Consider the following 24084-nt stretch of genomic DNA (forward strand, 5'->3'; position numbering starts at 1 on the left):
ATTTCAGTTTATTAAAATTTCGCGAAACTTATTCTTATCTCAGATAACGTTAACGAGTTTATAAAATAAGGCGCACAAATTGTGTGATATAAATTTATTTATAGAAATTAAGATTTAAAACGCAAAAAACAGAATATTATTTTATAATACGTAAAATATATTATATTTAATATATTATTAAAACTGGTCGAAAATGCGCAATGTTTCAATACTGGCTTGATGCGTTTGTTAAAAGTTTCTTTCTTTTGTGGTTCTCTACACATTTTCTAACTGCGTATTGTTTAAATCAAAATTGTAATTAGTAACATAACTTTCTATAAGTAATTTTCGATTAATTCAACGACGTTAAATATAATGTCGTTAAATATAAGATATTTAAAAGATTTAGAAAGACTTTCAATAAAGTATTTAAAATATTTTATTTTCATAATTATTAGAAATTTTGTATGTATACTACATAGTATTGTTTTAAATATCTAAATATTTTTTATTTAAAAATAATAATTCTTTGGATAATATATGTATGGATAAACAAATATAAAGTTCAATGTACGTATTATTTATAGTAATTATTTTATAAATATTAATTATTTTTTACACAGCTCTCTAATCTGAATTTATTATTGTATTTTATAGATTAACTTTACAGATAAACTTCGCAGATCAACAAGACGACAACTCTGCTGCCGCGCTTTATAACAGTGAGTCAGATCACTTAACGCTTCAGTTCGATTTATCTTTTTTATTATTAAGATAATCGATATATAATGAATACTCATACAATTCAAATAAATGTGTATATTAAATATGGCTCATAGTTATTTGATCGTTGGTACGAACATTATCCTTTAAGCTCTTTCCGGATGATTCGCGCTGAAATTCTTCTTCCAAATTCCAAATTACCTCGTCGTTGAATTTCTGTTCCTCGACGATCCAGCCACACATCCGTGTACATATTAGGAAACCTATAAATTAAATTATAGTACTAAATTTTTATAAAATTCTGTACTAAATTTTTATAAAAAAAGTAGAGGAAAGAAATAGAAGTTGTTTCTTAATAAGATACAATTAAATAATTGGATTTCAAAATAACAGATTTTATTATTTTATTAGAAATATTAAAAGTCATAATCGCGTCTCACACCACGATATGCGCAGCAAATAGACAAATTGTGACTTATTCATAGTTGAGAATAATTTAAATTATTATGTTTAGTAGCGTCGAGTCGAATACGTGCTAAATAATAATGAAAGTCTCTTTATTATTTGCTCCACATATTTTCTGAACAAAAAATGTTTGAGTGCGCGAATATAATGAATTCTGTTCTGTGAGAATGGAATTTACACGCTCAACTTTATGTTACATCTATCGTATTAGTCTAAAAAAATTCGAACAATTTAATTTTGATATTTGATCACGGAAAAATTATACAAAATAAAGATCAATTAAAAATACCTGTTATCAAGCCGGAAACGATGGAGATTCCAAGGGTTACTACCAGCGCTAATAATTGATATCCTGCTTGTTGATACGCTGTCCTATTTAATCCTGGTGATATTCCGGGATAATTGTTTCGTATTTCACTAAGTTTTACTTCTGAGCTTGGTGCCCGTGCCGGAAATATCTGTCGATAAATATTATTACTTTTATTTGGTGTTAAATGGTGGAAAAATGGACATATTAGGTGTCTTATTTTAAACAATATAAAATATTTAAAAACACCGTATTTTTGAGTAATAAGTAGTAATAGAATTACATACTTCGTATAGAGAGTAATTATAAGTAGTTTCCGTAGCCAAGTTTGCCATGAGTGCGCCGAAAAGTCCAGCTAACACTCCCGGCATTCCGTGCAAATTATGTACTCCGCAAGTATCATGGATATGAAGGTATCTCTGTATGATAGGCTGGATAAAGATATAAAAAGATATTAATATAAAAAATAAGATATATATTTGAATTTTAGTTTTTTCTCGTTTTTTTACTATTTAATTTTAAACATATCTTATTTCTGGTATTTTTCAAATTTATTGAAATAGCAATTAGAAATGTAAACTTTTTAATTCAAGAATACAATAAATTTTTTAGAAAAAAATAAAGGATATATCTGTAAATAAATAATTGTATCGTTGAAATTATAATTATTATCATCACCGTAAGATATTTATATCCCAGCACGCTGATCACGCCAGATAAAACACCAACAACCAAAGCCCCTACGGGTTGACACATCATACCTGCATGCGTATTGAGAACATCAAAATTAAAAAGAGATACATTAAATTTAAAAAAATAGAACCCAAAATTAATTAAATAAATTAAAAAGTAGTATTGTGTCATAATTATTCCTACACAAAAATATATATCGATCGGAATCATTAATCTATAATATTTTCTATATATCTGTTGCAGTCTTCCGGGCAAAAAGCACGCGGGTTAACTATTTAATTGATTAACATCAATTGAAATTATTTAATCAACATACCTGCGGCTGTACCGATGGCTACGCCACCAGCCAAAGTTGAGTTCTGAATATGCACCATATCGAATCTATTGTTTTTAGAGACCAGCGCAGATACGGCGAATGTAATTACACAGCTCGCAGATATCGATAGCAAAGTATTAATTATTGCTCGCTGTTGATCGTCCCCCGTTAATCCAGCGCTATTGAATGATGGCCAGAATAGCCATAAAAACACAGTACCTAAAAACAATGGTCAATCTTATTAACATATTAACTTAGCGTCTCTTCTTTTAAAGAATTGGATAAAATTATATAAAAATCAAGAAAAAGAAATAATCGTTAGAATTAAATCATGTATTTGGTTTATCAAACTAAGATTTATTATTTGATACAGCGATGATTTCTTTATCCTATAAAGATATGAATAGAAAAAGAGAAAGAAAGGAGAGTTTAATAGTTAAAACTGATTTAACACGTACCGATCATGGCAAATATATCTGACTGATAGGACGATCCCTCAAGCTCATGTTCCTTCGGCTTTTCCTTTACCCCAATTACGAAGCTAATTGCCAATCCAAAATATGCGCCAAAAACGTGAACAAACATACTGTCACCAGCATCGACAGCCTATAAAATATGAATATGGTTATTCTTTATTCTCTACGTTCTAAATTACGAAAGATCTCTAAATTGAGAATTTTTCGAGACGCAGCATTATTATGCGAATAATATGTGTGCATTTCTTCTAAAGCAGAGATGGGAATTAATTGCAACTTTTGGCTCGATTTTCTGATTGACGCCTCCTGCCCCCTCCTTGCTCGCATGCTAATAACAAGTCACCAAACGCGCTAACAACGCCCATAACTAAGGTGCGCGATACTTGGCCTCAGGAATGTCCATATCACAAATGCGACAAGATAATAAATATGAGATAAATATAAATTTCCACATCACCTGTGAGATACTATTGTTGAATAACGCGTTAATAATTGTCTCATATTTATTATCTTGTTGCATTTGTGATATGGACGTTCCTGAGGCTGAGTATCGCGCACCTTTGTTACGGGCGTTGTTAGCGCGTTTGGTGACTCGTTACTAGAATGCGAGCGGCAAGGAGGGGACAGTGGGCGTCAATCGAAAAATCGAGCCAAAAGTTTCAACTAATTCCCATCTCTGTTCTAAAGATATTGAGCCGCGCAAGCCGTCTGCGTATTTTTTGATCAAATCTTATGTATTACATTTGTATGTGTTCAAATTTCTAGAGTTTAACTGAAAGTTCAATTTTTTCTCATGTTATTAAAAACAACAAATATATTTTACATACTAATATTAAACGACTCAACATTTATAATTTTCTCTATTATACATTTTTATGTAATTGTAAGACAAATCATTTTTTTGAAAAAATAAGCAACGCTATTTTAATACAGAATATTGCCTGTTCTTATATATCGTTACAAATTGCTAAAATCAAAAATAGACTTACCATAAACAGTTGTTCGCCTATGTATTGATTGACAGTAAACATAATCAACTCTATTATTCCCATGAATATCAATTGCATGTACGTCACTTTACCCAGAACTGCTCCCATGGAGATAAGCGGCGCGGCGACTGCGACATCGGCACTAAGAAGGCTGAAAGAATCCACAATAAGATATAATAAGAATCATGATAACGATTGTAAGCAATAATTATAAATTTATTAAAAATTAAAATTCTAAAATTAAAATTAAATTTTAATAATCAATTATTTTTGCTTAAATTTTATCTAAATAATATTATTTAACAATATTCTGAAGCATGCTAGTATATTCATGCTCTATATCAAGATTTTCCTTTTCTCCATTTAGCCTGGAATTTTGTTTTCTATTCAAAATACGGACTAAAAAAACAAATGGAAAATAATTTTTTTTATCACAAATTGCTATTTCTTAAACCAAAAAGTTTCTTACATGCTGCAGGTCACTTAAAATCTATTTTAACTAATTATTAGATACATTTTACTTGGATGTTTTATCCAAAAAATTGTGAAAATGGGCAAAAAATTTGATTAAAGTCGCTAATTTAAATATTTATTCTTTTATTATTCTATTCTATTTAAATTTTTAATATAGATTATGATAAAGACACTTACCTTTCTAATGAAAGATAAGCCTTGTTGCCTAATTTTATTTGCAACATACTGTCACAAATTAGAGCTACCTGGATGAGAATAGCTGCCACAAGAAATGTTAAGCCCGCAGCACTTTGGCCATATCGTTTAAGAAACGTCATCAAAAAGCCGAAGCCAATCCAGATCATTACATGGATATCTTGATACACTAGGTTGTTTTAGCCAAATCCAAATACAAAGAAAGAAAGATAAGATTTTTACAATGCTTTGAAAGTTATCTTTATATTTTTAACCAATATTTTGTCCCTTAATTGTTGCTCTGAATGTATAATCGAATAATTTGATTTACTCACGTGGATAAATTTGCATTAAATTGTCGTTCGTTTTTACGACTTGTCCGAGTTTATCAAAGGTACCTGCAAGTTTTATTTATATCAGATACAACAGTAGATACCGTATATAATTTAATTAGCGGAATTAAATAGTAATATCTCTTGTTTTGTATTCATAATCTCAACTAGTTTGTAACTAATTATATTTATTTTGTAGCTAAAAATAAAGCACAAATATTTCAGAACAAGTAATAAACGAGGATATCATCAAATAAATATTAAATATTTAAATTTAATTCTTGACATAACACGCAAAGTACTGCACGTACGTTAATCAGACAAAAAGACAATTGAAAACCGAAGTCTACAAACACTGATTAAACATTAAAAAAATGTCTCTCCTTCCATAATCTCTAATCATCGTTTGATTGCCAAACATAACTTTAACTAAGAAAATGTGAAAATATTTGACAATATAACTATTATACAATAAAAAATTAATGTCTGAAATGGTATATATTAAAAGACAGAACAAAGAATTAAATAAGCAAAACGGCACGGAGCTACTTTGCGAACACAGGGTAAGTCGCATGAGAAAACAGACACATGAAAGTTAGATACGAATACAGTCTAAATTGTTCAATTTGTCACGCAAAGCAAAGTCCATTCCACATCGACTGATGCTTTAAGTGCAAAACAAGATCTATAATTGTGTTATTTTTCATAGGTTTGTTATTTACGCGAAACAAGATATTTCGAACTTTACGTTTGTTCCTAATTTCCATATGTCCGACTTACACTGTTCATTTCGTTTACACTGCTATGTTAAATTCTGTGTGCATCTTGGCCTCACTTCATAAAATATGATCAACTGTAGTAAACATTGGTATACATATTTTTGAATTGTTATTGTATTGTTAAAATCTCAATTGCACAAAATGTATTATTGTATAATTAAGATTTATGTGTGTGTACACAAATGTGTATTTACGTAATATATACTAACCAGTCTGATTTCTCAACAAATTAGCATTTGCTTCTGGGCCATACGTCATTATTGTCCCCATTAATGCAATTAAGATGATTTCTATCAGCATTAGTATCAACATTTGTTGCTTGTTGGAAGTTGATGAAAACATTGTCTGGAAGAAAGAAAGATTGTTGAACAAGTTGTATTTTGTTATATATAAATTATTACTTAGTTGTGTATAAAATTTATCTTTTTTCTCTATTAGTTTCTATTTTTAATCAAAGTTTTATATTAAATAGAATTAGTGTTGGAAAAAAATAATTTTTTTCTTTTTAATATCCCAAGTAGCACATGTTCGTTTCAGAAACGTTTCACAAATGTTTCTTTGAAACGTTTCATAATGGTTCTAAAAAACGTTTCTCGTTGGTAAAAATGTCAACCCGAAATACATTAAGAGAAACGTTATTTTTCCGACAAAAAACCGTTTAAGGAACGATCAAAAAACATTATTTTTTCGACAAAAAAACGTTTAAGAAACAATCAAAAAAGAGTTTTTTTTTTATCCGCAAAAAAATGTACTTTTTTAACGGAATTAATAAAATAATTCATACATATGTATATGTGTACCCAGGTAGCACAAATGTCTTAAAAACATCTGTAAGAAAACTTGATAAAGGCCTAATATAGGTTGAAACGTCTTTATAATATATGGTATAATATATTGCATGAATAATTAGCAACGACTCTTTTTGCCTTTTTCACCTAATATTAATTGATATTTTTATTGGAGCCTTAATATCATTATTGTATTTCAATATATATAACTTACCTTATTTGTCGCAGAAGTGCGAAGATATTTGGTATAAATTTTGGCGTTCGGCGTTTTGATACGAAATAGATCAAGTCGTAAGTCATGTCATAACAGCTATGATCCAGTAATGAGATGTTTCCTATCGGGCTCCCGGCTTCCGAGCCCCACAAGCGAAAAGTGCGTACATATGCTGCGCAAAGCGTTCAGCATATGTACGCACTTTTCGCTTGTGGGGCTCGGAAGCCGGGAGCCCGATAGGAAACATCTCATTACTGGATCATAGCTGTTATGACATGACTTACGACTTGATCTATTTCGTATCAAAACGCCGAACGCCACAAGTCTCTGTAGTGATTATACGTATACATAATTTTGAATTAAAAACATTTATTTTTTTCTGTTTTTTAAAAACGTAAAAAAAACGATTTTTAAATTATGGTTTCAAAAATGTTTCTTATTGATGCTTAACGGTTAAGAAATATTGGATACATTTAGGAAACATATGAAACAAACATGTGCTACCTGGGTATTGTTTTAAGAATTTGAGAAACTTCTTTTTAATAAAGAACATTTTTCAAAATTTATTGAGATTCATTAAGAAGATTCAAAAGTTTATAATTGTGCATTATGTTAAAAATATTATTGTTGTTGCTTTTAATGTTTGTGGAGAAAAAGATTCATAATAAAGAGTAAAAGATTCGTAATAAAGAGTAAAGTGAAAAATAGAGAAAATTTTTTTTCTGTTCTGACATTGCGCAAATCTTTTATTCCTAATTTTATTTAAATGGATACATAAAAAAGACACAAGATACAAAATTTTAAATATATATATTTTTTATCTCTTTTATTTTAAAATATGCAAAAGTTTATTTTGATTTACTTACCTTTACTTGAAGTAATTACTTTTAACAAAAAGAATGACGAAGATGTTGCACAGAATTCACTAAATACGTAGATTTTTGTATACTGTTTACACATATACAAGACTAATTGTAAATATTTCTTTGATATACATTACACTTGCATTACACATTGCAAATATCGATGTAGAACTTTAGAGATTTAGCTTGGACAAAAAAAATTATATGATTTCACGAGCAGAGTCACGTAACATTCGTTTGCGAAAACAAGCGAGACGATACTCAGCACGACGAGAACCAGTAGTTCAATGCCGACATACAGATGACATGCAATCGATTTAGTTTGCTCGAGGAAATCGACGGTCAACATGTGCCGATATAATTAGACTCTCCATGGAACATGAGACAAACAACTCATCATTTGTTACGATCTGATATTTTACAAACAGTATTTACGTAATATAGACAAAAATATTTTATAAAATGCACGCAAATGCTAAAATTGGAAAGAAATTGAGTCTAAAGCAATATACATTTAGCAGCAAAGATAGAAAATCATTAAACTTCTGCTGAAAAATTGTTAATTTTTGAACTGTTATAACTTTGCTAAAAAAAGTCATACAACAATTTTCTTGGAATAATTTAAAAGAACAAAGATTCTACTTTTACCACTGTAATCAAAGATACTTTTGTGCTAGAAATCGAGATGAGAAATTGAAACATAATTTAAACCTCGAAAATTTTGTAAATTTAAATAACTTCATGGAATTGTTAAAATTTGTTTTGCGACTCAAATATATATAAAGTTGAAAATCGAATCCACTCTGTTAAATCGAACTATTAAAAATTGATCTGCGATTCTTTTCGCCGTTTTATAGCATGTTTTATAATGCATTTTCGATAATTTTTCCCGAAAATGTCAAGTATGCTGCCAGCACATTAACACGGAATTATTTAATGACTCCAAATCCCCATCATGTGTTCGATCTCTCTTAGCTTACCATAGAGACAAAAAATAATTTAACGGTTTATTTGTATTGATTTTCATATCTTTACCATATAAGAAACGCCTATGTCTATGACACACTTCATGTGCACCGCGTTCTACCGTCAATATTCCATTGACGTTCTGTTTTATCTACCAGTAACGTTTTAGCAGAATAAGGTAATAACTTTTCAAGCGTTTCTCGTTCTAAGATTTTGAATATGTCAATGTTATATGCATATGGATTATATGTATATCGTCGTTATTTACTTTTCTAGATTAATTAATATTAATGACAAGATTCAACGTTTTAATATCTGAAATCATGCAGAGATACATCATTAATTTTTCAGCCAGAAAGCTATTTCAAAAATTATGACATTTCCAATATTTTTACTCATTATTTTGCTAAAAGTAGTTTTAATATTAATGGATTTATGTATTTCTATTAAATTTATTATGCCTGCCGATCACTTTAACATAATAATCGAACAAAATTACATGCAAAAAATTTCGATAATGTAAAAACGCGTATGTTGTAAATGTACTTGCGCCATTTATTTTTTTAATTACATATTTTTAATTACAAAAAAATATATATTATAATTATATCTTTAATAAAAATAATGTTATAATAACACCATTACTTTGTGATTTTCTGAGCCATCCACGCCTTCTTTTTTTTATTTAGATTTTGAAGATTTCGCAGAATATAAAACTTCATCTATACTTATATATGATTGTGATATGTTGTGATATGTTTTTAATATGACCCACAACTATTACGTAAGGTTATATAAATGTTCACATTTCTTTTGCTTTATCATCAACGTGAAAATGTTTAATTTCTGGATTTTTATGATTTGTAACAATTATTTAATTAAATAAAAGAAAATTAGATAAAACAAAAATTTTGAATTACATTTTAATCAAATGTATTTTCTCTTTATAATTAACTTTATATTTGCGCGCGCGTAAATAATACGGCCAATATAATGTCCAAGTTACTATAAAAAAATTAAATTATCATCAAATAAAATTTAACGTTTGTAAATAATTAAAAAGTTTATGAACAATATTGTTTACTCTACATTCTGGACAAAAATCGCATTTTCTATTATATGTGCAACTATCATATGTCAAATGTATGATACAGAACCGAAAGCAAAACACATATATACACACATAAAAGCACAGAAGATATATACAATAAAATGTCACGATGACATGATATTCCTAAACTCAGATGTGTTCCTAAACTCAGTATGTGTTTCATACACAATCTTACAAGATTTAACAAATATAAGAGTCTTATAACGAATGGTGTAATTAAAAACTTTTAATATACATAAGTGATTTAAGGAGATATTTTTAAATATTTAAAATCGGAACACAAAAACATGCTTCTTATATTGAAATTCATATTAATAATTTTATTAAATGAAACAAACGCATATATCATGCAAAAAAGCGAAATAATATTAATGCCATGGAACCTCACAGGCAGCAATGAGGTAAGTTCGTCATGTGCTTTACTTCTTGCTCAACATTCAAAGTGTTATTTGAGAATTGTCAAGTTTTCTTCTTAATTGTCAATCAATTTGCAGATACCATTAACCTTGATTGAAAGTTTTCGGAAAATTAATACAACTAAATCTACGTAAAAATGACCAAATTGTATCGCCCGCGTTTGAAGTATGGAAAGATAATGCAAAAGGTATCACAGAAAAAATGTCGCAATTAAAAGCATTGGATTCTTGCTTCTATTTTCACGAGGATTACGTCAGCTCTGCAGCCATCAACTTTTGTCACGAAAATGGATTGGTCAGTAGTATGATATAAAAAACAACTGTTTAAGAAATGTCTTGTTTATTTCGATCTTTATTTCTCTTTAATTTATATATAAACATTACACGTAAAAATCCAAATACATGTTTTTTAAAGTAGGAAGGACTCATTTTTGTAGAAAACAATACATTTGAGATTCGGCCTTTGCGGAGCGAATTTGCTCCATTGTCCTTGATTGACGACTTTTGCATTAAAGAAGAAATTAATCTTTCATTTGGCAAACCTCATCTTATTAAAACATCGGTACAATATTTTGATGATTCAAATCTGTATTTTTTGAACAATTTAACACGAAAACGACGTGACGTTCGAAATACAGAACAAAAATTAACCATAGAACTTGCCGTTTTTTTCGACGAAGCAGCATATCGCACATTCATGCCTCTTCTGGACAACGATAAGGAAAAGATACGCTGTATGATATTAGCGTATGTGAATCGTATCCAGGCTGCGTTCCATCATCCCAGTTTGGGTGTCACTATTGATATTTCACTAGTACATTTAGACATTATGGAAAACCAGCCGTCACAATTGCCAGTTGTCGATTTAGATTACTTGGATCTGCTTCGTTCATTTTGCAAGTACGCACAAACTCTAAATTCCTCGGACAAAGATTTGCATCACTGGGACTTTGGCATTTACCTAACCGGAATAGATCTTTTTAAGTATGAAAACATAAAAACTTTGTTAACATTTATAAAACGTGTGAAGAATTATGACACAAAAGGAGCAGCCGCCGAAGGTACATGCATAAAAATTGGATCATGCGCAATAGCGGAATTTCGTGCTACATCTGAAATCATATCATTGGGTTTAAGATCATCTCTCATTGCTACTCATGAGATCGGTCATCTGTAAGTTTATATATACTCGTTTTACTTGTATAATTTAAGTAAAATTTGATTTTGTATTAGAAATTAGTTAATCGTACAGTATAAAGTAAAGACTTAAAGAAATTTTTCCAAAAGTTTGATTTTCTAATTGTTAAGTATGATAATTATAAATAAATTAAAAAATATATGAAAATATTTTAATTAGATAATATAAAGTAAAACACCTTTTAAAGATTTAATTTTGTTATTCAATTTAAGTTTAGGATTGACACATGATATAGATTTAAAACCAGGAAGCAAATACAAATACGTCATGTCAGAGTATCATAGGAACGAAATCCTTATAGCATGGTCTGAGAGAAGTCGTAACGAAATAAAAAAACTCTGGGAAAGAAAAGAATGTTTTCGAAGCTATAAGAAACCCAAAAATCTCAGTGACGCATATTTATTCGATAGTTCTATTCGTTACAGTATACCCGGAAGAGAAGCGACTGCCAAAGCACAATGTGAAGTATATTTACGCGACAAGAATGCGAACGTAGTCACGTTACATGATATATGTGAAACTTTACAATGCGAAGTCCCTCACACGAATACGTATTATTTCACGGGACCCGCGCTGGCTGGTATGTTTTTTTATTTTCACTAGATACTGTAGTTTTATATTTAACGACTTCATTTTTAGGAACTTATTGCGCATTCGGCATGGAATGTCGCGGCGAAAAATGCGTCCCCGTTATCGAGCCGCCATACAATTTCAAGGAATGTGAAAATGACAACTGGAGTGAATGGAAGGAAGACTCCTGTAAAAACTCCTATTGCTTGGAAAAATCCAAAGGCGTACGAGACAAACGACGTTTTTGCAAACACCAGAATCGCAGAACAGCAAATTGCATTGGACCATATTACGACGTGGTTTTGTGCGATGCTTCTTCACTATGTAGTGGAAAACGCAAGACGGTTGCCGAATTTGCTGCCACCAAATGCGACGAATTCAGCCGTATCATGTCTGAACTGGAACTGAAACGGGGTTGGCAGCTATCTCATGCAGTGAATAAACCGTGGATAGCCTGTACTATATATTGTGCACGAAAGAACTTTTCTACATATTTTACGCTTCGCAAGGAATTGCTCAACTTTGGTATCGATCCATATTTTCCCGATGGAACGTGGTGTTACAAAGAAGGTGACCAGGATTATTATTGCCGCTTTCATCATTGTCTGCCTGAAAACTACTCATTGGAAAAAAATTGGGGGAAACATTATCTACGTGTGTAAATGAATATTCAGAAAAACAGAAATTGCAAAACATGCTTAAGTCAATTTAGAAGTTTTCCAATTTGTTTTGTACCTCACATTAACCATTAATCTTTTGCGAACAAAAATAATTTAGTCTTTTTTAATAAAATATATTCAGAAAAAATTAAGTATATGTAAGAGAGTTTGATTGAGTTTTATGATAGAAAAATTAATTAAATTATTTTGTTATACTGGACAAACGAGAGCGTGCTACTTGCAGAACTTATTTTTTCGTATGACTTAGAAATAAATATTGTAATTATAAAACTGAAATAATGTTTTACTATCACTATTGTTTTTTGACGTCCTAAGCCGTTTTCTCTTTTTCTTCTTATTTAAATTTTATAGATTTCGGTGAATAAAAAGCTGTATTTTTACCAATTTATGATTGCGACATGTTTTCAGCTCGACTCACAATAATTATATAACGTTGTATATGTGTCCGCATTTCTTTTATTCTACCTTTAATGTGAGAACAATAATTTTGTGTATTTTTGTTTCTATGATTTGTAACAGTCGTTAAAATAATTATGATAAATCGTAAATTTTGAGTTGTATTTTAATCAATTGTATTTTGTTTTTAAATGTTGTTTTATATTTGAACACGCGCAGATAGATAGTGCGCACAACTGAATGTTTTAATTATCCTTAAAAAATTAAACTCTTATCAATAGAAACTTGACATTTGCAAATAAATAAAATGCATATGTATAATATCAAACATTGTATATAGAATGTTGCATTTTTTTAAATTCCACCGTTACGATTTACCTGTTATCGCAAGTATCACATTTTAAACATATGATACAGAATCGAAAGAAATATACACACACACATATGTAAGCATAGAGAGCATATACAATACAATATCACATAATATTTACATACTCAGATTACAGTACGTGTTTCATACGCGATAATCTAAAGTGTAACAAATGTTAGAAACTTATAACATATGGTATAGTTAATAATTTTCAATACATAAAAGTAGTCTAAAAAAATTCATTCAAATATTTATAATCAAATTTTTATAATATTTATAATCAAAAGCAAATAGAACATGCTACTGGTATTGGAGTTTATATTAATAATTATATTAAATAAAACAAACGCATACATCACGCAAGATAGTGAAATAATATTGCTGCCGGCATGGAACCCGACAGACGCGGAGGAGGTACGCTTGTTCTACTGTAAATTTCACTTCTTGCTTAACACTGAAAGTGATATTTAAGTATTCTCAAGTTTTTTTTAATTGCCATTCAATTTGCAGATACCATTAACTTTGAAAGTTTTCGGAAAATTGATTCAGCTAAATCTACGTAAAAACGACAAATTTGTATCGTCCATGTTTGAAAAATGGAAATATAATGCAAAAAGTATCACAAAAATTTCGCAGTTAAAAGCATTGGATTCTTGCTTCTATATTCACGAAGATCATGTCAGTTCTGCTGCCATCAACTTTTGTCACGAAAATGGATTGGTCAGTAGTATTAACAACTGATTGGAAAATGTTTTGCTTCAAATTTCAATCTTTATTTCTCTTTGCTTTATATACAAGTGTGACTCGTAAAAAACAAATATATGTTTTTCAAAGTAGAAAGGATTCATTTTTGTGGAAAACGATACTGTGGAGATTCGGCCTTTACGGAGCGAGTTTTCGCCTTTGTGCTTAATTGACGACTCTTCCGTCAAAAAAGAAATTAATCTTTCATTTGGCAAACCTCATCTTATTAAAACATCAGTACAATATTTAGATGATTCAAATTTGTATTTTTTGAACAATTTAACACGAAAACGACGTAACGTTCAAAATACGGAAAAAAAATTAACTATAGAACTTGCCGTTTTTTTCGACGAAGCAGCATATCGCACGTTCATGCCTCTTCTGGACAACGATAAAGAAAAGATACGCTGTATGATATTAGCGTATGTGAATCGTATCCAGGCTGCATTCCATCATCCCAGTTTGGGTGTCACTATAGATATTTCACTGGTACATTTAGACATTATGGAAAACCAGCCGTCACAATTGCCAGTTGTCGATTTAGATTATTTGGATCTGCTTCATTCATTTTGCAATTACGCATATATTCGAAATTACCCGGACGAACATTCGCATCACTGGGACTTTAGCATTTATCTAACCGGAATAGATCTTTATAAGTATGAAAATGTAAAAACTTTGCCGACATTTAGACATGCCATTATAAAACGTGTGAAAAATTATGATGTAAAAGGAGTAGCCTTCGAAGATGCATGCGAAGGAATTGGATCATGCGCGGTAGCGGAATTCCGTGCTACATCTGAAATCATATCAATGGGTTTAAGATCATCTTTTCTTGCTACTCATGAGATCGGTCATCTGTAAGTTTATATATACTAATTTTATATATATAATTAAAGTAAAAATTTGATTTTTTAGTAAAAATTAATTAATCGTACAGTATAAAGGAAAGAACTAAAGAAATTTATCCCAAAAATTCGATTTTTTAATTGTTAAGTACGTTAATCATAAATAAACTTAAAAATTTATGTAAATATTTTATTTAGATAATACAAAGTTAAACACATTTTCAAGATTTAGGTTTATTATTTAATTCAAGTTTAGGATTGGACCACGATACGGATTCAAAACAAAAAAGCGGATACAAATACGTCATGTATAAATACTATAAGAATGAAAACCATATGGCATGGTCTGAAAAAAGTCGTAACGAAATAAAAGGACTTTGGGAAAGAAAAGAATGTCTTCAAAACTATAAGAAACCCAAAAGCCTCAGTGACGCATATTTATTCGATAGTTTTATTCGTTACGATTTACCCGGAAGAGAAGCGACTGCCAAAGCACAATGTGAAGTATATTTACGCGACAAGAATGCGAACGTAGTCACGTTACATGATATATGTGAAACTTTACAATGCGAAGTCCCTCACACGAATGCGTATTATTTCACGGGACCCGCGCTGCCTGGTAAGTTTTGTTATTTTTACTTGATACTGTAGTTTTATATTTAACGACTTCATTTTTAGGAACTTATTGCGCACTCGGCATGGAATGTCGCGACGAAGAATGCGTCCCCGTTATCGAGCCGCCATACAATTTCAGGGATTGTGAAGATGACAACTGGAGTGAATGGAAGGAAGACTCCTGTAAAAACTCCTATTGCTTGGAAAAATCCAAAGGCGTACGAGAAAAACGACGTTTTTGCAAACATCAGAATGACACAACAGCAAATTGCATTGGACCATATTACGACGTGGTTTTGTGCGATGCTTCTTCACTATGTAGTGGAAAACGCAAGACGGTTGCCGAATTTGCTGTTACAAAATGCGCCAAATTTACAGATATCATGTCTGAACTGGAACTGAAACGGGGTTGGCAGCTATCTCATGCAGTAAATAAACCGTGGATAGCCTGTACTATATATTGTGCACGAAAGAACTTTTTTACATATTTTACGCCTCGCAAAGAATTGCTCAACTTTGGTATCGATCCATATTTTCCCGATGGAACGTGGTGTTACAAAGAAGGTGACCAGGATTATTATTGCCGCTTTCATCATTGTCTGCCTGAAAACTACTCATTGGTAGAAAATTGGGGGAAACATTATCTACGTGTGTAAATGAATATCCAGAAAAACAGAAATTGCAAAACATGCTTAAGTCAATTTAGAAGTTTTCCAATTTGTTTTGTACCTCACATTAACCATTAATTTTTTGCGGACAAAAATAATTTAGTCTTTTTTAATAAAATATTTTCAGAAAAAATTAAGTATATGTAAGAGAGTTTGATTGAGTTTTATGATAAAAAAATTAATTAAATTATTTTGTTATACTGGACAAACGAGAGCGTGCTACTTGCGGAACTTATTTTTTTTATGACATAAAAATAAATATTGTAATTATAAAACTGAAATAATGTTTTACTATCACTATTGTTTTTTGACGTCCTAAGCCGTTTTCTGTTTCTTTTCTTATTTTGATTTTATAGATTCGTAGAATAAAAAGCTGTATCTTTACAAATTTATGATTGCGATATGTTTTCAGCTTGACTCACAATAATTATGTACCGTTGAATATATGTCCGCATTTCTTTTATTCTATCTTTACTGTGAGGACAATAATTTTGTGTATTTTTATTTCTATGATTTGTAACAGTCTTTGAAATAAATATAATAAATCGTAAATTTTGAATTGTATTTTAATCAGTTGTATTTTGTCTTTAAATGTTGTTTAATATTTGAACACGCGCAAATACATAGTGTGCACACCTAAATGTTCTAATTATTCTTAAAAAATTAAACACTTATGAATAAAAACCTCACATTTGGAAATAAATAAAGTGCATATGTATAATATTAAACATTCTATATAGAATGTTGCATTTTTTTAAATTCCACCATTATTGCAAGTATCACATTTTAAACATATGATACAGAATCAAAAGAAATATATACACACACACATATGTAAGCATAGAAAACATATACAATACATTGTTACATGATATTTGCAAACTCAGATTACAGTACGTGTTTCATACGCGATGATCTAAGGTGTAATAAATGTTAGAGACTTATAACATATGGTAAAATATTATAATGAAAATTAATAATATAAATTAATAAAGTTAAAAAATTAATTTAATTCATAAAAGAAATCTAAGAAAATTTATTCAAATATTTATAATCAAATATTTATAATATTTATAATCGAAAGCAAATAGAACATGTTACTAGTATTGGAGTTTATATTAATAATTATATTAAATATAACAAACGCATACATCACGCAAGATAGTGAAATAATATTGCTGCCGGCATGGAACCCGACAAACGCTGAGGAGGTACGCTTGTTTTACTGTAAATTACACTTTTCGCTTAACGCTAAAAACGATATTTAAGTATTCTCAAGTTTTTTTTAAATGCCATTTAATTTGCAGATATCATTAACTCTTAAAGCTTTCGGAAAATTGATTCAGCTAAATTTGCGTAAAAACGAAAAAATTGTATCGTCCACGTTTGAAGAATGGAAATATAATGCAAAGGGCATCAAAAAAATTTCGCAGTTAAAAGCATTGGATTCTTGCTTCTATATTCACGAGGATCATGTCAGTTCTGCTGCCATCAACTTTTGTCACGAAAATGGATTGGTCAGTAGTATTAACAACTGATTGGAAAATGTTTTGTTTCAAATTTCAATCTTTATTTCTTTTTGCTTTATATACAAGCGTTACACGTAAAAGACAAATATATGCTTTTCAAAGTAGGAAGGACTCATTTTTGTGGAAAACGATACATTGGAAATTCGGCCTTTACGGAGCGAGTTTTCGCCTTCGTATTTAATTGACGACTTTTCCGTTAAAAAAAAGATTAATCTTTCATTTGGCAAACCTCATCTTATTAAAACATCAGTACAATATTTAGATGATTCAAATCTGTATTTTTTGAACAATTTAACACGAAAACGACGTGACGTTCAAAATACGGAACAAAAGTTAACCATAGAACTTGCCGTTTTTTTTGACGAAGCAGCATATCGCACATTCATGCCTCTTCTGGACAACGATAAGGAAAAGATACGCTGTATGATATTAGCGCATGTAAATCGTATCCAAGCTGCGTTTCATCATCCCAGTTTGGGTGTCACTGTTGATATTTCACTGGTACATTTAGACATTATGGAAAACCAGCCGTCACAATTGCCAGTTGTCGATTTAGATTATTTGGAGCTGCTTAATTCATTTTGCAAGTACGCATATATTCAAAATTTTCCGGACAAACATTCGCATCACTGGGACTTTAGCATTTATCTAACCGGAATAGATCTTTTTGAGTATGAAAACGTAAAAACTTTGCCGACATTTGGACATGCCATTATAAAACGTGTAAAAAAGTATGACATAAAAGGAGCAGCTTACGAAGATGCATGCTATGGATTTGGATCATGCGCAATAGCGGAATTTCGTGCTACATCTGAAATCATATCATTGGGTTTAAGATCATCTTTCATTGCTACTCATGAGATCGGTCATCTGTAAGTTTATATATTCCAGTTTTATTTGTATAATTTAAGTAAAAATTTGATTTTGTATTAGAATTTAGTTAATCGTACAGTATAAAAAAAGACTTAAAAAAATTTTTCCCAAAAATTTGATTTTTAATTGTTAAGTACGTTAATTATGAATAAATAAAATAATATAAATTTATTTTAATTAGATAAAACAAAGCAAAACACATTTTAAAGATTTAATTTGTTATTTAATTCAAGTTTAAGATTGCCACATGATATAAATTCAAAACCAGGAAACAAATACAAATACGTCATGTCAGAGTATTATAAAATAGAAATCCCTATAGCATGGTCTGAGAGAAGTCGTAACGAAATAAAAAAAGTCTGGGCAAGAAGAAAATGTCTTCGAGACCATACAAAACCCAAAAACCTTAGTGACGCATATTTATTCGATAGTTTTATACGTTACGATTTACCCGGAAGAGAATGGACTGCCAAAACACAATGTGAAGTATATTTGCGCGACAAAAATGCGAACGTGGTCACGTTATATGATATATGTGAAACTTTACAATGTGAAGTCCCTTACACAAATACGTATTATTTCACGGGACCCGCGCTGGCTGGTAAGTTTTTTATTCCGACTAGATATTGTGGCTTATAATTCATCGACTTCATTTTTAGGAACTCATTGCGCACTCGGCATGGAATGTCGTGATCGAAAATGCGTACCCGTTATCGAACCGCCATACATTTTAAAGTATTGTGAAGACGATAACTGGAGTGAATGGAAGGAAGACTCCTGTACAAAGAACTGTTGTTTGAAAGGATCCAAAGGCGTACGAGACAAACGACGTTTTTGCAAACATCAGAATGACACAACAGCGAATTGCATTGGACCATATTACGACGTGGTTTTGTGCGATGCTTCTTCACTATGTAGTGGAAAACGCAAGACGGTTGCCGAATTTGCTGCCATCAAATGCGACGAATTCAGCCGTATCATGTTTGAACTGGAATTGAAACCGGGGTGGCAGGCTCCTCATGAAGTGGATAAACCGTGGATAGCCTGTACAATTCATTGTGCACAAAAGAACTTTTCTTCTTATTTCGCGCTTCGCAAAGAATTGCTCAACTTTGGTATTGATCCATATTTTCCCGATGGAACGTGGTGTCACAAAGAAGGTGACCAAAATTATTATTGCCGCTTTCATCACTGTCTGCCTGAAAATTACTCATTGGAAAAAAATTGGGGAAGACATTATCTACGTGTGTAAATGAATATCCAGAAAAACAAGAACTGCAAAACGCGCTTAAGTCAATTTAGAAGTTTTCCAATTTGTTTTGTACCTCACATTAACCATTAATCTTTTGCGAACAAAAATAATTTAGTCTTTTTTAATAAAATATATTCAGAAAAAATTGAGTATATGTAATAAAGTTTGATTGAGTTTTATGATAAAAAAATTAATTAAATTATTTTGTTATGCTGGACAAACGAGAGCGTGCTACTTGCAGAACTTATTTTTTTTTTGACATAGAAATAAATATTGTAATTATAAAACTGAAATAATGTTTTACTATAACTATTGTTTTTTGACGTTTTAAGCCGTTTTTTGTATTTTTTCTTATTTTGATTTCGTAGAATAAAAAGCTGTATCTTTACAAATTTATGATTGCGATATGTTTTCAGCTTGACTCACAATAATTATGTACCGTTGTATATGTGTCCGTATTTCTTTTATTCTATTTTTAATGTGAGGACAATAATTTTGTGTATTCTTATTTTTATGATTTGTAACAGTCTTTAAAATAAATATAATGAATCGTAAATTTTGAATTGTATTTTATTCAGTTGTATTTTGTCTTTAAATGTTGTTTTATATTTGAACACGCGCAAACAGATAGTGTGCACACCTGAATGTTTTAATTATTCTTAAAAAATTAAACTTTTATAAATAGAAACTTGACATTTGCAAATAAATAAAATACATATGTATAATATCAAACATTCTATATAGAATGTTGCATTTTTTTAAATTCCACCGTTACGATTTACCCGTTATCGCAAGTATCACATTTTAAACATATGATACAGAATCGAAAGAAATATACACACACATATATGTAAGCATAGAGAGCATATACAATACATTGTCACATGATATTTGCAAACTCAGATTACAGTACGTGTTTCATACGCGATGATCTAAGGTGTAATAAATGTTAGAGACTTATAACATATGGTAAAAAATTAATAATAAAAATTAATAATATAAATTAATAAAGTTAAAAAATTAATTTAATTCATAAAAGAAATCTAAGAAAATTTATTCAAATATTTATAATATTTATAATCGAAAGCAAATAGAACATGTTACTGGTATTGGAGTTTATATTAATAATTATATTAAATAAAACAAACGCATACATCACGCAAGATAGTGAAATAATATTGCTGCCGGCATGGAACCCGACAAACGATGAGGAGGTACGCTTGTTTTACTGTAAATTACACTTTTTGCTTAACGCTGAAAACGATATTTTAGTATTCTCAAGTTTTTTTTAAATGCCATTTAATTTGCAGATACCATTAACTCTTAAAGCTTTCGGAAAATTGATTCAGCTAAATTTGCGTAAAAACGACAAAATTGTATCGCCCACGTTTGAAGAATGGAAATATAATGCAAAGGGCATCACAAAATTTTCGCAGTTAAAAGCATTGGATTCTTGCTTTTACATTCACGAGGATCATGTCAGTTTTGCTGCCATCAACTTTTGTCACGAAAATGGATTGGTCAGTAGTATTAACAACTGATTGGAAAATGTTTTGCTTCAAATTTCAATCTTTATTTCTATTTGCTTTATATACAAGCGTTACACGTAAAAGACAAATATATGCATTTCAAAGTAGGAAGGACTCATTTTTGTGGAAAACGATACATTGGAGATTCGGCCTTTACGGAGCGAGTTTTCGTCTTCGTATTTAATTGACGACTTTTCCGTTAAAAAAGAGATTAATCTTTCATTTGGCAAACCTCATGTTATTAAAACATCAGTACAATATTTAGATAATTCAAATCTGTATTTTTTGAACAATTTAACACGAAAACGACGTGACGTTCAAAATACGGAACAAAAATTAACCATAGAACTTGCCGTTTTCTTCGACGAAGCAGCATATCGCACATTCATGCCTCTTCTGGACAACGATATGGAAAAGATACGCTGTATGATATTAGCGTATGTGAATCGTATCCAAGCTGCATTCCATCATCCCAGTTTGGGTGTCACTATTGATATTTCACTGGTACATTTAGACATTATGGAAAACCAGCCGCCACAATTGCCAGTTGTCGATTTAGATTATGTGGAACTGCTTAATTCATTTTGCAAGTACGCATATATTCAAAATTTCCCGGACGAACATTCGCATCACTGGGACTTTAGCATTTATCTAACCGGAATAGATCTTTATAAGTATGAAGATGTAAAAATTTCGCCGACATTGAGACATCCCATTATAAAACGTGTGAAGAATTATGACTTAAAAGGAGGAGCCTTCGAAAGTGCATGCAAAAAATTTGGATCATGCGCAATAGCGGAATTTCGTGCTACATCTGAAATCATATCATTGGGTTTAAGATCATCTTCTCTTGCTGCTCATGAGATCGGTCATCTGTAAGTATATATATACTCGTTTTATTTGTATAATTTAAGTAAAATTTGATTTTGTATTAAAAATTAGTAAATCGTACAGTATAAAGTAAAGACTTAAAAAAATTTCTCTCAAAAATTCGATTATTTAACTGTTAAGTACGTTAATCATTAATAAACTTAAAAATATATGTAAATATTTTATTTAGATAATACAAAGTTAAACACATTTTCAAGATTTAGGTTTATTATTTAATTTAAGTTTAGGGTTGGACCATGACACGGATTCAAAACAAAAAAGCGGACACAAATACGTCATGTCTAAATTCCATAGTAATGAAAACCATGTGGCATGGTCTGAGAAAAGTCGTAACAAAATAAAAGGACTTTGGGAAAGAAAAGAATGTCTTCAAAACTATAAGAAATCCAAAAGCCTCAGTGACGCATATTTATTCGATAGTTTTATTCGTTACGATTTACCCGGAAGAGAAGCGACTGCCAAAGCACAATGTGAAGTATATTTACGCGACAAGAATGCGAACGTAGTCACGTTACATGATATATGTGAAACTTTACAATGCGAAGTCCCTCACACAAATGCGTATTATTTCACGGGACCCGCGCTGCCTGGTAAGTTTTTTGTTATTTTTACTTGATACTGTAGTTTTATATTTAACGACTTCATTTTTAGGAACTTATTGCGCACTCGGCATGGAATGTCGCGACGAAGAATGCGTCCCCGTTATCGAGCCGCCATACAATTTCAGGGATTGTGAAGATGACAACTGGAGTGAATGGAAGGAAGACGCCTGTAAAAACTCCTATTGCTTGGAAGGATCCAAAGGCGTACGAGACAAACGACGTTTTTGCAAACATCAGAATGACACAACAGCGAATTGCATTGGACCATATTACGACGTGGTTTTGTGCGATGCTTCTTCACTATGTAGTGGAAAACGCAAGACGGTTGCCGAATTTGCTGCCACCAAATGCGACGAATTCAGCCGTATCATGTCTGAACTGGAACTGAAACGGGGTTGGCAGCTATCTCATGCAGTGAATAAACCGTGGATAGCCTGTACTATATATTGTGCGCAAAAGAACTTTTCTACATATTTTGCGTTTCGCAAGGAATTGCTCAACTTTGGTATCGATCCATATTTTCCCGATGGAACGTTGTGTCACATAGAAGGTGACCAGGATTATTATTGCCGCTTTCATCATTGTCTGCCTGAAAACTACTCATTGGAAGAAAATTGGGGGAAACATTATCTACGTGTGTAAATGAGTATCCAGAGAGACGGAAATTGCAAAACGCGCGTAAGTCTATTTAATTCGGTTTTTAATTTGTTTTGTACTAGATTATTCGTTATTCATCTGCATACAAAAATAATTTTGATTTCTTAATTATATAGGGTATTTTGAATGAACGTAAAGGTTTTGACAGAGCTTTAGAAGTTGATATAAGAATGAACAAAATTATTTTATTATATTAGACACATTAGCGCGTTTAGCGAATGTCTTTTTTTTTTTATTACATAGAAATATATATTATAACTATCTTTAATAAAAATAATGGCATAATTTTATCATTACTTTGTGACGTGCCGATCGATCCGTTTCTCCTTTTCCTCATTTAGATTTTGTAGATTTTATTAAATATAACTTTTTAATATACTTTATCTAAATATATTTGCGTATGATTACAATGTGTTTTCAATTTGATCCACAATTATTATATAAAGTTTTATTTATGTTCGCATTTCTGTTGCTTTTTTATTATTGACAAAATGTACGTTTTTACGAATTTTTCTGATTAATAACAATCATTAAATTAAATATAATAAATAGCAAATTTTGAATTGCATTTTAATCTATTGCATTTTGTCTTTAGAT

At 30.6% G+C, this 24084-nt stretch overlaps 5 protein-coding genes across 7 annotated transcripts; 4 read left to right on the forward strand and 1 right to left on the reverse strand.

The window, feature by feature from the left end:
• Positions 1–541: 541 nt before the first annotated feature.
• On the reverse strand, positions 542–7858 carry Rh50 (Rhesus blood group-associated glycoprotein Rh50). 2 transcript variants are annotated; one of them, XM_012369081.2, is made up of 11 exons: positions 7576–7858; positions 5917–6052; positions 4932–4994; positions 4600–4786; positions 3949–4099; positions 2942–3089; positions 2484–2702; positions 2153–2235; positions 1762–1905; positions 1457–1625; positions 542–965 (listed from the first exon to the last, which is right to left on the reverse strand). In XM_012369081.2, the coding sequence occupies exons 2-11, from the start codon at positions 6047–6049 to the stop codon at positions 802–804; spliced, it is 1461 nt and encodes a 486-aa protein (XP_012224504.2). In that variant the 5' UTR covers positions 6050–6052; positions 7576–7858; the 3' UTR covers positions 542–801. The 2 variants fall into 2 exon arrangements, with proteins under 2 accessions (XP_012224504.2, XP_012224503.2); XM_012369080.2 differs by lacking the exon at positions 7576–7858 and adding an exon at positions 6710–6899.
• Positions 7859–9702: 1844 nt separating this feature from the next.
• Positions 9703–12849, forward strand: LOC136998917 (A disintegrin and metalloproteinase with thrombospondin motifs adt-2-like). Its single transcript, XM_067352299.1, has 5 exons — positions 9703–10050; positions 10144–10360; positions 10484–11238; positions 11476–11843; positions 11903–12849. Exons 2-5 carry the CDS (start codon positions 10268–10270, stop codon positions 12493–12495), a joined length of 1809 nt encoding a protein of 602 aa, XP_067208400.1. The 5' UTR covers positions 9703–10050; positions 10144–10267; the 3' UTR covers positions 12496–12849.
• A 550-nt stretch (positions 12850–13399) lies between these two features.
• On the forward strand, positions 13400–16647 carry LOC105673466 (A disintegrin and metalloproteinase with thrombospondin motifs adt-2-like). 2 transcript variants are annotated; one of them, XM_012369121.2, is made up of 5 exons: positions 13400–13693; positions 13790–13999; positions 14117–14883; positions 15123–15490; positions 15550–16647. In XM_012369121.2, exons 1-5 carry the CDS (start codon positions 13577–13579, stop codon positions 16140–16142), a joined length of 2055 nt encoding a protein of 684 aa, XP_012224544.2. In that variant the 5' UTR covers positions 13400–13576; the 3' UTR covers positions 16143–16647. The 2 variants fall into 2 exon arrangements, with proteins under 2 accessions (XP_012224544.2, XP_067208397.1); XM_067352296.1 differs by having other exon boundaries at positions 13565–13709; positions 15550–16644.
• Positions 16648–16821: 174 nt separating this feature from the next.
• On the forward strand, positions 16822–20225 carry LOC105673468 (A disintegrin and metalloproteinase with thrombospondin motifs adt-2-like). Its single transcript, XM_067352297.1, has 5 exons — positions 16822–17365; positions 17462–17671; positions 17789–18555; positions 18790–19157; positions 19216–20225. Exons 1-5 carry the CDS (start codon positions 17249–17251, stop codon positions 19806–19808), a joined length of 2055 nt encoding a protein of 684 aa, XP_067208398.1. The 5' UTR covers positions 16822–17248; the 3' UTR covers positions 19809–20225.
• A 531-nt stretch (positions 20226–20756) lies between these two features.
• LOC105673439 (A disintegrin and metalloproteinase with thrombospondin motifs adt-2-like) lies at positions 20757–23957 on the forward strand. The gene is made up of 6 exons (XM_067352295.1): positions 20757–21022; positions 21119–21328; positions 21446–22212; positions 22451–22818; positions 22880–23508; positions 23604–23957. Exons 1-5 carry the CDS (start codon positions 20906–20908, stop codon positions 23470–23472), a joined length of 2055 nt encoding a protein of 684 aa, XP_067208396.1. The 5' UTR covers positions 20757–20905; the 3' UTR covers positions 23473–23508; positions 23604–23957.
• Positions 23958–24084: the final 127 nt, after the last annotated feature.

This window comes from Linepithema humile, chromosome 3 (genome assembly GCF_040581485.1).
Source record: "Linepithema humile isolate Giens D197 chromosome 3, Lhum_UNIL_v1.0, whole genome shotgun sequence".
In the NCBI taxonomy this organism is placed as follows: Eukaryota; Metazoa; Arthropoda; class Insecta; order Hymenoptera; family Formicidae; genus Linepithema; species Linepithema humile.

Coding starts and splice junctions, on each gene's coding strand:
- Rh50 (XM_012369081.2), bottom strand. CDS start 6,049: ATGTTTTCATCAACTTCCAACAAGCAACAAATGTTGATACTAATGCTG. Junction 2,703..2,941: donor AGATATATTTGCCATGATCG/GTACGTGTTAAA, acceptor CATTGTTTTTAG/GTACTGTGTTTTTATGGCTA. Junction 2,236..2,483: donor AGCCATCGGTACAGCCGCAG/GTATGTTGATTA, acceptor ATACGCATGCAG/GTATGATGTGTCAACCCGTA.
- LOC105673468 (XM_067352297.1), top strand. CDS start 17,249: ATGTTACTAGTATTGGAGTTTATATTAATAATTATATTAAATATAACA. Junction 18,556..18,789: donor ACTCATGAGATCGGTCATCT/GTAAGTTTATAT, acceptor ATTTAATTCAAG/TTTAAGATTGCCACATGATA. Junction 19,158..19,215: donor CACGGGACCCGCGCTGGCTG/GTAAGTTTTTTA, acceptor CTTCATTTTTAG/GAACTCATTGCGCACTCGGC.
- LOC136998917 (XM_067352299.1), top strand. CDS start 10,268: ATGTCGCAATTAAAAGCATTGGATTCTTGCTTCTATTTTCACGAGGAT. Junction 11,239..11,475: donor ACTCATGAGATCGGTCATCT/GTAAGTTTATAT, acceptor ATTCAATTTAAG/TTTAGGATTGACACATGATA. Junction 11,844..11,902: donor CACGGGACCCGCGCTGGCTG/GTATGTTTTTTT, acceptor CTTCATTTTTAG/GAACTTATTGCGCATTCGGC.
- LOC105673466 (XM_012369121.2), top strand. CDS start 13,577: ATGCTACTGGTATTGGAGTTTATATTAATAATTATATTAAATAAAACA. Junction 13,694..13,789: donor ACCCGACAGACGCGGAGGAG/GTACGCTTGTTC, acceptor TTCAATTTGCAG/ATACCATTAACTTTGAAAGT. Junction 14,000..14,116: donor TTTGTCACGAAAATGGATTG/GTCAGTAGTATT, acceptor TTTTCAAAGTAG/AAAGGATTCATTTTTGTGGA.
- LOC105673439 (XM_067352295.1), top strand. CDS start 20,906: ATGTTACTGGTATTGGAGTTTATATTAATAATTATATTAAATAAAACA. Junction 21,023..21,118: donor ACCCGACAAACGATGAGGAG/GTACGCTTGTTT, acceptor TTTAATTTGCAG/ATACCATTAACTCTTAAAGC. Junction 22,213..22,450: donor GCTCATGAGATCGGTCATCT/GTAAGTATATAT, acceptor ATTTAATTTAAG/TTTAGGGTTGGACCATGACA.